This window comes from Ctenopharyngodon idella, chromosome 14 (genome assembly GCF_019924925.1).
Source record: "Ctenopharyngodon idella isolate HZGC_01 chromosome 14, HZGC01, whole genome shotgun sequence".
NCBI lineage: Eukaryota > Metazoa > Chordata > Actinopteri > Cypriniformes > Xenocyprididae > Ctenopharyngodon > Ctenopharyngodon idella.
The window spans coordinates 19,677,272-19,692,419 of NC_067233.1; the positions used below are offsets into that span (position 1 = coordinate 19,677,272).

At 38.4% G+C, this 15,148-nt stretch overlaps 1 protein-coding gene across 4 annotated transcripts in view; it reads right to left on the bottom strand.

The window, feature by feature from the left end:
• Positions 1–15,148, bottom strand: part of stox2b (storkhead box 2b) — an 86,818-nt gene that overhangs the window by 15,535 nt on the left and 56,135 nt on the right. For 3 of the 4 annotated variants that reach the window (XM_051860731.1, XM_051860732.1, XM_051860733.1), the window contains exon 2: positions 7,430–7,582. In XM_051860731.1, the coding sequence (XP_051716691.1) occupies positions 7,430–7,582 (153 nt within the window). Of the gene's footprint in view, positions 1–7,429; positions 7,583–13,942; positions 14,529–15,148 lie in introns of those variants that run through there. The other variant, XM_051860734.1, reaches the window with a different exon arrangement.

The window sequence follows — 15,148 nt, forward strand, 5'->3', positions numbered from 1 at the left end:
ACAAAAAACTGTCAGAAGAATACACTGAGTCTGTGTTGCAGAAGTTTCCGTTTCAAAGTTTTACTTTTACATTAGAAGTTTTTTTTCTCCAAACAAACAGACGTTGACCTCTGAAAAATGAGAAACCAAGCAGTAATAATGTGATGCTGTGTGCCTTACAAAAAGACTATTTTTCTTTTTTTCACAACAGGATCAATGCAACATCCTCCTAACAACAGCTTTCTCCAAAATAAACACATTAGTGGATTTGCACCTGAACCAAAACAGAAACTTCATTGGGGGAATGTTCTTTCCTGCAATATATGCAGTGAGAAGAACTGCTACATGAGTCAGATGAAAATGTGCTCTGTGGAATAACATATTACATTTCAATGATGCCTGTATGCTTTATTTTTACATTCAATGTGCCTCTCTCCAACACACTTATCTTTTTACCAGAACAAAACTATCCCCATTAAGACTTTTATACACACTCAGATACATTTACATGTATTTATTTGGCAGATACTTTTATCTAAAGTGACTTAAAGCAGTTCAAGGTAACCTTACAAACTGAATCAAACCAAACCCTATTTACCTGGTGACCACACACACCACAGACTATGACTTGCCTTCTCAATACTGGTAATATGGTCTAGAGGAGAGGTCTAGGTGTGCAAAAATTATGGCTGGTTCAAAAATGTGTTTTTAGGGTATGAGCTGGAAGGATGAGATCATGATTCTATAGCAACTTCTTTGTTCACTGATTCTATAGTAACCTCACTGCCTCACAACATAAGGGACAAAGAGCTCATTATGACTCAGCATCTTCTGCATCTCTTTAGCTCAGTCTCACATGATATAATCAACATCATACTACTTGAGATGCTGAAACCGACCATATCTGACCACAAAACAAACAAACAAACAAACAAACAAACAAAAAAAAAATCATGACTCACATGTAACAAAACAATTAAGGCTATGCTAATACATTTAGGGCTGGGCAATATATTGATTAAATCACAATATTTTTTTAGTCACATCAAATTAACCAATAATCTTGAATACTGCAATGATTTTTTTGGTAAGTCCTAAAGACTGACTTCACAATCTTCAAATATACAGTGGGTACGGAAAGTATTCAGACCCCCTTAAATTTTTCACTCTTTGTTATATTGCAGCCATTTGCTAAAATCATTTAAGTTCATTTTTTTTTTTCCTCATTAATGTACACACAGCACCCCATATTGACAGAAAAACAATTGTTGACATTTTTGCAGATTTATTAAAAAAGAAAAACTGAAATATCACATGGTCCTAAATATTCAGACCCTTTGCTCAGTATTTAGTAGAAGCACCCTTTTGATCTAATACAGCCATGAGTCTTTTTGGAAAAGATGCAACAAGTTTTTCACACCTCGATTTGGGGATCCTCTGCCATTTCTCCTTGCAGATCCTCTCCAGTTCTGTCAGGTTGGATGGTAAACGTTGGTGGACAGCCATTTTTAGGTCTCTCCAGAGATGCTCAATTGGGTTTAAGTCAGGGCTCTGGCTGGGCCATTCAAGAACAGTCACGGAGTTGTTGTGAAGCCACTCCTTCGTTATTTTAGCTGTGTGCTTAGGGTCATTGTCTTGTTGGAAGGTAAACCTTCGGCCCAGTCTGAGGTCCTGAGCACTCTGGAGAAGGTTTTCGTCCAGGATATCCCTGTACTTGGCCGCATTCATCTTTCCCTCGATTGCAACCAGTCGTCCTGTCCCTGCAGCTGAAAAACACCCCCACAGCATGATGCTGCCACCACCATGCTTCACTGTTGGGACTGTATTGGACAGGTGATGAGCAGTGCCTGGTTTTCTCCACACATACCGCTTAGAATTAAGGCCAAAAAGTTCTATCTTGGTCTCATCAGACCAGAGAATCTCATTTCTCACCATCTTGGAGTCCTCCATGCGGGCTTTCATGTGTCTTGCACTGAGGAGAGGCTTCCGTCAGGCCTCTAAGGTCTTATATAGACAGGTGTGTGGCTTTCCTAATCAAGTCCAATCAGTATAATCAAACACAGCTGGACTCAAATGAAGGTGTAGAACCATCTCAAGGATGATCAGAAGAATGAATACTTAGGACCATGTGATATTTCAGTTTTTCTTTTTTAATAAATCTGCAAAAATGTCAACAATTCTGTGTTTTTCTGTCAATATGGGGTGCTGTGTGTACATTAATGAGGAAAAAAAATGAACTTAAATGATTTTAGCAAATGGCTGCAATATAACAAAGAGTGAAAAATTTAAGGGGGTCTGAATACTTTCCGTACCCACTGTATGGGGCCTGTGATTTAAATGTCTTGAATAGTGCTTTTGATTTAAACACTGGTAGCAAAAATGGCATTAAATCATCATTTTAAGCCATTTTAGAAGCGATACATGGATACAAAAAAAAAAAAAAAAAAAAAAAAAAAAAAGTACATTTATATTTTCTTCTATCGCTCTCTATATCAGGGGGGTGCAGTCCCTCTTAGCCGTGAGTGGAATTTAATGCAAGACTCCGAGTTCACGTCCGCCAACAACGTTTTTAAAGAAATTGTTAAACAGAGCCGATGATCCTGTACAGATAGAACATCACACTACTCACCGATATCATCTGAAGACTAGCAAATACTGACGCGACCTGCTGCACTAGACCCTGGTAACCCAAAAAGGTTTATTAAATAAGATGTGCTATGACATTCATTTACACTTTGCAAGAAGAGGGAAGGAGGGTAATCGACAACTTAAGCCAGACTTGTCTGAACTGAAGCAAGATGAAAATGGTACAAAATATTTCACGATGACATTTAATGAAGAAAAAAAAAAACAACAAAAAAAAAAAAACCCACTGGAGGTCGACAGGCAAAATCGGAGGGGCGCTATGTTTGAAGAGTCCGGTAGCTCTCTGTGTCCAGTTTCCTCACTTGAGAAATATCTCGGCAAAATCCCACCTGATGCAAAAACTCTACCTGCAGCCCAGGAGGACGTTTGCTGTTAACGACAACATCTGGTACACCGCTGTTGCTTTGGGTATAAATCAGCTGTCCAGCATGTTCGTGAGGTTGTGCAAAGGATGTGATCATCCTACACGAACCACAGTATCAGGGCCACTACAATTCAAAAACTGTCAGATGCAGGATTGCAAGCGAGAGAGATCATGGCCACCAGTGGGCATGCTTCTGATTTGTTTAACCCATACTGTAAAAAGAAAATGATGCAAAATGCATGTTTTTATTTAATTGTTTTTTTGTTTGTTTGTAGGTCAAAAAGCTCACTAAAATCATACTGGAGACCATTACTAGAGAGTAGAAAACGCTGGAGTGCAGTACTAGCAGATCAAAAGAAAACCATACCAGAAAAGCAACAAAAGACTATCTCCAAATAGCTATTTCACGGGATGTACGATGTACAAATAAATTTGAACAATAGTCCCAAGAACTACTGGTCTACCTCGCAGTAGTGAAATATTATATATATATATATATATATATATATATATATAAATATATTATATATACACACTATATATATAATATATATATATATATATATATATATACACACACACACACACACACACACAATAGATATGATGTTATTTATGATATGCTGTCTTTTTTTTTATATTTTATTGGTGAAAAATAAAATAAATCTGACCTTGAGTTGAAAAAACAAAAATATATATAAATAATTTATAAAATGATTATAATGATGTTCTTTATGCTGATGACTTTACACTTTCGCCTTGTTTTAAATGCACGCAATGCTTTAGGAATACTAATGTAAAAATATTTGTCATTCCAGCCCCTTAAAACTAAAACTAAAAGCACGCACATTCAGCCCGTCTAACTATCTCTCTCTTTTTCATTCATATGCATGTCCTGCCTCATTGTTGCTCTCTTATAACTTCACTGAAGTAGCCCATTCCTTAGTTACTAGTTCTAAAGTGACGTTTTTGAGTTAGTAAAGGAGGCTTGGGCTAAACTGTTAAACTCAGAGACGTGCACAGACATTTTGGGGGGCAGGGGCTCAAGTGGGGGAAAAGGGCACTTCTCAAAATTATTTATTTGAAAAATAAATAAATAAATAAATAAATAAATAAATAAACAAAACGTTAGATATATTAACAACTCTGATTTCCTTAATTTATTTTAATTCCCTCATACTCTCGCAACTGTTTTATACTCAACAGATTTCTACAAAATAATCAGTTCGCAGAGACCATGGTCTTTTTTCTTATTCACTAGGTTCATCACAAGAGCAGGCAACAGCAAAGGAAACTATGCCACAATGTGCATGTTTTCTACGCTACTATTTTCAAGTATGTCGTGAACAATTGAGATTTTGGTCTATTTTTGCTTCCATGTCTTTTTACTCTAATGGAAAGAAAACTTCCAAAATACACATTTAGATGGTGTTTGTTTTAAGCCTACTATACCCGTCTCTTTGCATCTGTAGATTTTTTCTAAATTAACCAAAACAAGCTACTTCATATTTAAAACACATTAAAGGAACACTCCACTTTTTTTGAAAATAGGCTCATTTTCCAACTCCCCTAGAGTTAAACAGTTGAGTTTTACCTTTTTCGAATCCATTCAGCCGATCTCCGGGTCTGGCGGAAGCACTTTTAGCATAGCTTAGCATAGTTCATTGAATACGATTAGACCGTTAGCATCTCGCACAAAAATGACCGAAGAGTTTCGATATTTTTCCTATTTAAAACTTGACTCTTCTGTAGTTACATCGTATACCAAGACCGACGGAAAATGAAAAGTTGTGATTTTCTAGGCCGATATGGCTAGGAACTATACTCTCATTCCGGCGTAATAATCAAGGAACTTTGCTGCCGTACATTGGTGCAGCAGGCGCAATGATATTACGCAGCGCCTGTGACCCCCTGCTTGCACAGGGAGCAGGCCTTGCAACCATGGAGACATTTGTGAGAGACGCTGCGTAATATCATTGCGCCTGCTGTACCCATGGTACGGCAGCAAAGTTCCTTGATTATTACGCCGGAATGAGAGTATAGTTCCTAGCCATATCGGCCTAGAAAATCGCAACTTTTCATTTTCCGTCGGTCTTAGTACACGATGTAACTACAGAAGAGTCACGTTTTAAATAGGAAAAATATCGAAATCCTTTGGTCATTTTTGTGCGAGATGCTAACGGTCTAATCGGATTCAATGAACTATGCTAAGCTATGCTAAAAGTGGTACCACCAGACCCAGAGATCGGCTGAATGGATTCGAAAACGGTAAAACTCAACTGTTTAACTTTAGGGGAGTAGGAAAATGAGCCTATTTTCAAAAAAAGTGGAGTGTTCCTTTAAGAAGTCTATTCCCCTGAAATGTTATGTATTATAACAAATGCCTACAGAGGGCGCCAAAAGCCTGGTGATTGTTGTTGTTATGCAGCATGATCAAATCCTCGTTTTTGGCCAAACAGCATTTAATTAAAAATATAATATTAATTTAAATAATAATAATAATAATAATAATAATAACAATAACATTAATAATAACAAGCCACTTCTTTGTGACAGAAATGCTACAGCCACTGTAATTTCTTGAACAAGAATATGCATACATCAAAACATGCAAACGCAGAGAAAGGGCTTACATTTTTATTGATGTATTCTTCTGTGTAAGCATAGGTTTAAAAAAGATAGCACTATGCTATGCTGTATTATGATTTTTTTTAATGGTTTTTAATAAATCGTGCATCCTTAGAAAACTGTCTAACAATGTGGTTCATGCCTTCGCGTCTGTGGAATGCTCTACTTCTGGTATTAACACTTGACAGCCCTACAGATATCTTTACCATGGTTCAAAACGCACGGCATAGCACATTAAAATAATTTAAATTATAATGACATAAACTGCATTAGTATCAAATCAGGCAGATGCGTTGCTGGTGGACAAATTATTAACGTGGCGTTGAACATGTATAAATAATCTCACCCTTCAATAGCCAAAACTTTCATATGTTTTTGAACATACATAGGCTACCTGAAAGTGATGCACGGGATTCATCTTGGGCTTTTTTACTTTTTGCGCTTCTCATTGCCAGACACCTGTTATCTTTTCCCGGGTGTCAGCCAGCAGCAAACATGAGGTGGGGCAGGGCCATAGACTGTAAAAAAAAGGGCAGGGCACGCATGCGGGAATAAATGGCATGTGGCGTGCGTTTACTGTAAAATGCATTTATTTATTTTTTTCTATTTATGTTTATGTTAATATTAATATAGAATGAAAGCGCTCATTTATTAAAAAAAAAAAAAAAAACACCCAGAAAAAAGGGCACTTTCTCTCGAGGAAGAAAAAGGGCAGGTGCTTGAGCCCCCTTTGATGTCTATGTGTGCACGTGCCTGGTTAAACTGTCAACTTGAGATTTGAATCCGTGGCGGAAGGAAGTTTCACGCAAAAGAGCTATTGTATAAACAATATACATATATGCGATATGGCTCTATATCAGCACGGCTGTGATTACCTATATACATGTATGCAACAATTTCGTGAAATTGTTCCATGTAAATTCCATGTATGCAACAAATTCCATGTATGCAACAATTCAACAATTTTGAGATATAATCTTAGCTATTTCAACCAGCCAAACCAAGTATTTGTATAGTTTTGTACACTGATACAGTATTTTCAAATAAACATCAAAAACCAGAATTTAAAAAAAAACATATTTAATACTTGTCTGTTTAGTTGCATCAAACTTTAAAGCCTTAAGAATGCTGATTCACTATGTCTGTATCATATCCACTGAGAATATATTACAACACATTTTCCCCATAATCCAACCACTAATTTCAGCAAAACATCATTATCCTGTGCTGCGTTTCTGCAATAAGTGCACATAACAACGGATGTTAAACTTTCCGTATCACTACTGTGACCACATCATGGTTTACAGCACTCTAAATATGAGACTTTATCCAGATGTTCCAGGATATGGCTATTATCATGTGCAAATGGCTGTGTAAATGGTTACGACTGGTGTTACTGGCAAAAACTGAAGAAAATAAATTCACTGAACAGTTATAAAACAGATTCAACATGTAAGATTTACAGATGCTTCCAGCATCTTTTAAGAAGCGTGAAAATAACAGAGCATGTCTGGTCTTATGTAAAGGTGAAAAATATTAAGCTCAACATTCATTTCTATGCTGTGGCCTTGGGGTTAGAGCATAGGATCTGAAGCGAGGTTGAATCTGGCTTGCGACATTTAAGTAAATCTCACAAAAACATATCCAGGTCACAAATGACCTTAAATTTAAAATGAAAAAGAATTAATATTTTGCATTTAGAAAATGAAGCATATTAGGATCATTAAGATGCTTTGCATTGTAGCATTATTTTCAATACAATTAAGCACATTTCCTGCGCTTATGTTCTGTGTTATCATTGAAGGACATTACCTGGGAAGCATGTTGCTAGGTGTTCGATGAGAGTCTCTTGCGTGACAGTCTTACGGGCGGAGTTCATGGCAGAAATGGCCAGGCACAGGATTTCTCCCAGTGGGATAAACTGGGATTGGCTGATGGGAGACATGCTGATGGGAGACACATCACCTGCAAAGGACAGAGATCAAAGGCCAAAGTTTAACTGAGTGTGGCAGAGGTCAAAAATTAAAACGTTACACTAGTGGCTTTTAGGAGTGCAGAACAGGCATCATGACTTTCTAAAGGAACTGATCAAAGTTATAATGCATAAGGACATTTAATAAAAAATAATAAAAAAAACACTAATAACAGAATGATTAACTGTCCCAATATTTAACCATTTCAAGATTACCTGCATCAGATGATAACATTCTAAAATCAACAAAAACAATACTATGGATACACAGATACCACAGTAACAGTGTTTTTAAAGTGTCATGAAACACCCGCGCTGGTCGTTCACACCTCAGATCTGAAAAAGAAATGGGCGTGTAAAGCTGTGGAATAGTGGGAGTGTAGAAGGTGGGAAGAGGGGAGACAACAACCTATAAAACCACACTCATTACAGACAAATGAATATTAAAATATAATCGGAGAAAGAAAAACAAACAGAGTTGGTGGCACCTTGATGAATTTAAAAAAATATAACCCTATGACAACAAACTCACAAAAACAACTATCATGAACAAATCAAATATTTTTTGATAAATGATTCTTTGAAATATCAACAAATCAGCATTATAACTTTGCAGAGCTATTGGTCTATATGAAATAATGAATGAATATATAAAAATCCAGCCGCATCATGGAGAAAATGCCAACAACTCTTTTGTGTTACTGTACTGAGGAAACACACTTATGACCTGTCAGAATGAAAATCTGAACAGGCAGGTGAACGAACAGTGCTAAAGCGGTCTTTTGTGACATTTGAAGTCTCCATGCACAATACGGCACAGTGATAGGATTAAAAGAGTTCATTCTCATGAATGATGTGGAGAAAAGCTCAGAAACTGATGACGTAGACTCGTACTCTACAGCCAATCACCACTCCGAATTAATGCATCAGCATTAGCCTTTGAAAAACCCTTATCAGTTGACCTCTACAACATACTCCCAAAACTGCACCTTGGCAACCAATTGCTGGCAGTCCAACAAAAATCACTTTCCAAAATCATTTTAATCTACAGTCACTGTTTCTGAAAAGCGCTACAGTAGAAATGACATATCCCACCTTTAGCCTGCTGAAATCAAATCTCTGCCTTAAACACAACTATATCATCCTTAACTACCAACCTAACGTGGTCCAGCTCTCTGGACCGACCCACATTCTCTGCTACTCAAAGACCTCTCCCAAAAATAGCACAGAACATCTGGTGCTACACTCTCCAGTAAAGGCCCTGGAAGAGACACTCAGAGGAAGCAACACTCCCAGTCAGCAGGCCTTGGCACCTGGGTAAGTAGCTCAGCATGGATCCCTGGCTCTTAGGATCCAAATCGGGCTTATCAGGCATGCAAAGCGAGGACAGAAACACACTAATGCACCTTCCTGGCTGGTGAAGAACAAGGGTAAGCTGATTAAGACAAAACACATGTGAGAAGTGCACAAAGTGAGCTAGCGTACATGTGAAGGTGGAAAGCAAATACCAGACATGTTCGGGATTGCAAGACTAATAAAGATGAAACGCTGACCTAAGATCTGTTTGATGCCACAGCCAGATACAGGATATCAGGGGCTGTAGATGCAGGAACCTAATTGTAGATGAAGATGGAGATTGTGTTTATTCTAGGAGAATCACATGAACTACAGATATGCTTAGGTGTCCCATTTACAGTCTGGCCTAATGCCATTATTTGAACAATGTCCAGGAGGTTGTCAAACCTGCTCAAAAAACCCAGATGTAGAAGTAACGCGAGATTAACAGTACACCAAACCATTATAGTGAGCAGTCTGGGTTCAAAGGCAATCCCATCACAAACATATGTACAATGAAGAATACCCTTTAGTATGTTGTCAGCTATGAAATAGAGTTAAGTATAAAAACAAAAGTCTAAAAATATACTAGTGAATAAACTAACCAGGGACTGGTCATTCACAGACCGTCTGATGCATACTGCACAAAAAATGCCAATAGCTGACGGAAACCATCTTAATCCACCGGGGGGAAAAAGCCATGTTACAAGGAAGAACTAAATCAATTGGATTTGTTGGATTTGCCAGGCTAATGGCGTCAAAAATATACTCGAATTTTGAGGCACGTAGTAGCAAGAAAACTAGATATCTATGAACATTATATTCTGCTTTGTAATCTGAATTTCTGTCCAACCAAAAGTAATTCACCCTTCGCTGGGAGTTTGATTGAAAGGCGACCTGACCATTCACAATGCTGAATCTGCCATTTTGTCCGACAAACAAACCAGACAGGGGAGTAAATAAATTAACGTTGGTGGACTTGACCTTAAAAAAAATAAAAAAATAAAATAAAATGGTGTTTAGATGTCTTTCTGTGGATAAAACAACATACCTTCTAATGTTAATTCACGTTTATTACTAGTAGGAAGCGATGATCTGTTACAACATTAAAAAGCCACAAAATGGTATGTATTGTTTAAATTTCTTATAAAATGAGAAAATTTGAAAGCTGAGCCTTTGTTTCATACCAAAAGTAACCTGCTCTGTCTTGTCTGTTGGCATGTTGTCAGTGTCCTCTTTGCTCAGCGATGTATTTTTCACTCTGTGAGAACATGATATGTGGCGTGAGTGTGCATGGCTTGTCAGACAAAGAAACAGTAACTTAGGGGGGTGGGTCTTTGCGAAGGGTCACTGATTATTTCCCAGACCCTCAAAAAAAATAAAGTCTTCGCACGTCCCCTTATTTCTTGGACATTTTGTCAACACCTTTGTGAAATGACCTTAATTGGTAACACTGTAGATTAACATTAAAAGCATCAGGTGTCTCAAATTTACAGCTAACAACAATTTAATTAGGTCAGCCGGAACCGGGAACACTTCCTATAACACCTGATGTACTCGTTACATCAGAAGAAGAATGGCATCTACGCTAATATTAGTCTTTCTGTTTATCCCGAGGTTCACCGTAGTCAACCGGATCCGGGCCGTATCCAGGTGAGACCAAGGACCTGCACCTTGACACGACCACAACGCAGCCCTGACGTATCAGCAGAGATTGAGTGAACTAGATCATCCACTGTGAGGGCCTCATCGACACGACAGCCACGACACAGTTCCTCAATAACTGTCCATACCGGCGTGATCCTCAATACGATCCTCAATTGGATGGAACTGAAATAAATACTTTTAATGTTGCGATCCTATTGGACTTATGATAACAACCTGAATTGTAACAAAGCACTGTTGGCCAGAGGAGAACTGGCACCCCGACTAAGCCTGGTTTCTCCCAAGGTTTTTTTCTCCATTTTAACACCAATTTGCCACTTGTCTGCCACCTAATGTCACCTGATGGAGTTTGGGTTCCTTGCCGCTGTCGCCTCTGGCTTGCTTAGTTGGGGACACTTGACTTGACATTTGATATTCAACAGTGCTTTGATCTGCCTGCATTGATACTATTCTTTAAGAGCTGCTGTGCAGCCTAACAATGTACCAGTTATCAATGTAAAGCTGCTTTGACACAATCTACATTGTAAAAAGCGCTATATAAATAAAGGTGACTTGACTTGACTTAAATAAGTCAGAATGCATGAAATAGCATTAGACCCCCCTTTAACCTTTGAACACTCTTCAAGTACATCAAAAGTTCAGTTTTTTAATGTTATAGAGCTACTGCATTAATTAATATATAGGCTAAAACATGACTGTTTTTTTTCCACAAGGGTTGATTGTACTATCAATCATTTAAATAAATCCGCCCCTAAAGAGCACAAAAAAACCCAAAACAAACATGCTGGTTAAAACACAAATCTCCTCTAGTCTGAGTGTGCAGTCCTTAGCCAGAAGCTGTAAAGCGGACCAAATTTTGACTATGCAAATGAAACAGAATCAAGGCTATATTAATTATATTTATTAACGGAAATAACTTTTTTAACTAAGCACTTTTACTAGGCCTAAACATCCTGATCATGGATATATTTCAGTCACATAATGCTGTTTCCTCAACCTCTCCGGTGTAGGATTCTCTATCTCCCCTGCGAGACATTTTACGCCAGACCACCTCTCCTCACAGACACTGACATCACTGTTTTCTTTCTCCTTCCAGGAAAGAGCTCCAACCGCCCGACTGAGACTGCGGTCCTGTGGCCCAGTCATTCGTGACCACAGACATTGTATAGTAAACACACTGCAGTCCAAACATCACTTCACCAGCAGTCAGAGCAATTTCTCAGTTCATCACTACAGTATGTCTCACACAGAGCTCCTGAACTAGACAACCTTGCAGCCACGGGTGAGGAAATGATCTGAAAAGTGAAGGGGACATGTTATAAATCTTATCAGGGTTGAATATTTAGATGATGCAATGTTCGGTTGGTAGACCATAAGTTATTTGCTGAAAGGCAGGTAAGACGGAAGTAAGCAACTTTTGGAAAAAAAAAAAAAAAAAAAAAAAAACCTCTATTGAGTCACTTCTAAAAATACAATTCCTAGCAAGAATGTAAAAAAAGGCAAGAATTATTCAAATATCCAAACAATCATTACGTTTTTCCTCACTACACAAGTGTACCTTGGCATAAACGCTGTTTTCAGATCAAGCTGGGTCTTATTCCAGAAAAATTGGTTACATTACACAATAGCCGTAGTGAAAGAGACAAAGGGGAGGAGCTGCTCTCTGCTTCCTGAGTGAGCTTTGATCTCTCTGATGGTCCATGCGTGTTGTGATGGTGGTGATAGCATTCAACAGCAGGATGCGACCAGCTCTCTGCATTACAATGAGTACTGAAACTCAAACATCTGCAACAAACTGTCATGGTGTGTTTGGACAGAAAGTCCTGTGGTAATTTAAATAAAATACTCAATAGAAGATCTGGATTTTCATAAAGGTGAAAAAAAAAAAAAAAAAAAGAAAACTGCTAACAAATATCAGTTCTTATACCAAGGCTCTCTGGAATACTTCTTTTTGACTGGTCAATGTGGTCAGATGTATTTGTAGAATTACTGCTGATGTGTATATTTGATTGTTGTACAAGACAAAATCCTACACAATCCTACATTTTCCACACACACTATCATATAAACAATCAATCAGTAACAATTCAAATGATTAAAGGGAATAAAGGCTGAGTTTGAGAGCATTAAAAGAACCAGTTCATAAGAGTCATTTGCTTGTGAATTGGACCTTACTGGAATAAATGAACACATTATCCCTTATACAGCACATTATTTTAAAACAAATGATCAAGGTAACTCATTTCAATCACTTACAACAGTAAAACTGGTAAGTCTGTAATGAGCCATTTAAAAAAAAAAAAGAAGAAAATGAACAAAATGACACCAAAAAAATAATCTGAAAGCTTCTTGCACTAAAATTTGGTTTTACTTTTGTATAAACTGTAAAGAGAGACAATTCTGAACACTTACAAAAAGTTTCTTTAAAGTATTTGGATGTCAACAGCATAAATATGGTAATCATTCAGTACCATGGTATACATCAAATTACTATGGTACTGCCATGTGATATCATCAATGTACCACAGTACTTTAATCACAAGGGATGCCTTAAAAAAAAAAAGAAAAAAAAAAAAAAACCCTAACCCTAACAGAAACATTGCTTTAAACTTCCAGATGCTCTGGGTGGAAAAGCATGTCATCTGAACCGTGGAAACTTTCACAGATATCAGGGAAACCAGGAAGTGATCTCACATGCAACAAAGAGCTGCATTATCAGAAGCAAAATGGAAAACATGTGATGTTGCTGTCAGCTTTAACCCCCAACAGGGAGGGAGGAAGAGAATGGCAGGCATTTTCAGATCGTCCTGCTCCATTTGTCCACCCCCACCCCCCCTCGAAATAGTAGGCCCAGAACAGGGGGCTCGCCTGATGGCTTCAACACAAGTGCCGAAGGGTTGAAAACACAGTCCTTTATCTGATCCAGCCTGTAACAGCTGCATCACTGCCCTGGTGAGATCAGCACGTCACTGAAAGAGTTAATAAAACACGAGCGTGCAAAGGCAAAGAATAAAGCATGACGTGACATGGAGAGAAAAGCGGAGGAAAAGAGAATGATAGAGAGACAACCATTCTTGAATTAGCAAACATAAATGTGTTTTGCTCCGGAGGCGTTTGCCATCAGATAATGGAGGAGGAGGTACGCAGAAGACGCGCTCACGCCTGACGCTGCTGTAGTAAACAATCCCCCACAGCTTGGGCTCTTTGTCCAAACACCTCCTGATCAACCCCACCCCCTCTTTTGTGATTCATTCTGACAACGCGACAGCACGCAGCCTAGTTACGACGTGTAGATGAACGTGCAATAGAAACTCAGCCGTGGCTGTGATGAAAGAGAGAAGATCAAGCTCTACCTTGGTTTATTCTGTGCGGCTCCAGCTCCTAAAATCCAAGCAGACTTTGGGATCCTTCCGAGAGCCTTCCACAGACAAATGAGCATTCACTCCAGGGTCTTACCCAGCATGCTTTGGTCCACACAAAGAGAGAGGAGGTGTGACCAATCAGATTGGTGGCTGAGCTTGCACTGTTTTTTTTTTTTTTTTTTTGGGAGGGGGGGGGGGGGGGAAAGGAGAACCCTCCTTACAACACTTGCTTACTCCCAGGAATGCCCACTGACAGTCTAGTGGGCGGCCCTTACAGAAAAGGTTGTTATGGCAACGCATCCCTGTTGTACCTAGTGCCTATTCTTCCACAAGCCATATTTTCTCTCTTTCCGCCGCTCGGTTTTAGGCTCCACAGATTTTTCCCCACTATGCCACATTCTGCTAATTAATAATTTAAGGAATCAGGCTCAACACACATTCCAATGTGAAAGAAATGCACAACTGCATTGTGGGGAAGGAGATTCCTGCTTTTTTTTGCCATTTACAATCAGAGCTGCACAAGAGTCGAATGACATCATGAATCACAAATGACCCAAATCCAACGTCACTCCCATCTCAAGGCAAACAATGAGTGTGAATGCTCATGGTAGCTGTTAATATGGTGAGGGGGTGTGAGAGGAGGAACTGGAAGGAGAGAGGGGGGGAGGGGGTTATCGGTGGGAGAGGGGGAGGGGTGATCTCTTAAAGGACACATGGGCAATCACAAAAGGCTCAGGCTTTATTCAGAAACACAGAGGATCTGCTGTCTCATGCAGTCGGCCCCTGAAATTAATTCAGTTTCCCAGGGCTGACTGACAGATCACCTTATAAAAAGAACCATTAATCACACTGTGAATCAATACTGGATGATAAAATATAGTAAAGCCCCATTTACTTGGAAATGGAAAATAAATGGCATTTTTACAAATAGACTGATTTGCAATTTAGCTGTGAAAAAAATAAAGCATTTTTAGTGATTCCTTCTAAGTGCATCACTATTATTATTGTATTCAGCAAGGATTTATTAAAAGTGACCATAAATTTTATAAAAAAAATATTTAAAATAAATCTTTAAATAAAAAAATCTTTTAAATGTAAATAGGTTATTATATACATAATAAAAAATGTTGTATAGTAACGGAGTAATTCTCATAATTTGGAACCTTACACATTACACACAGTATGAACCGTGCATTC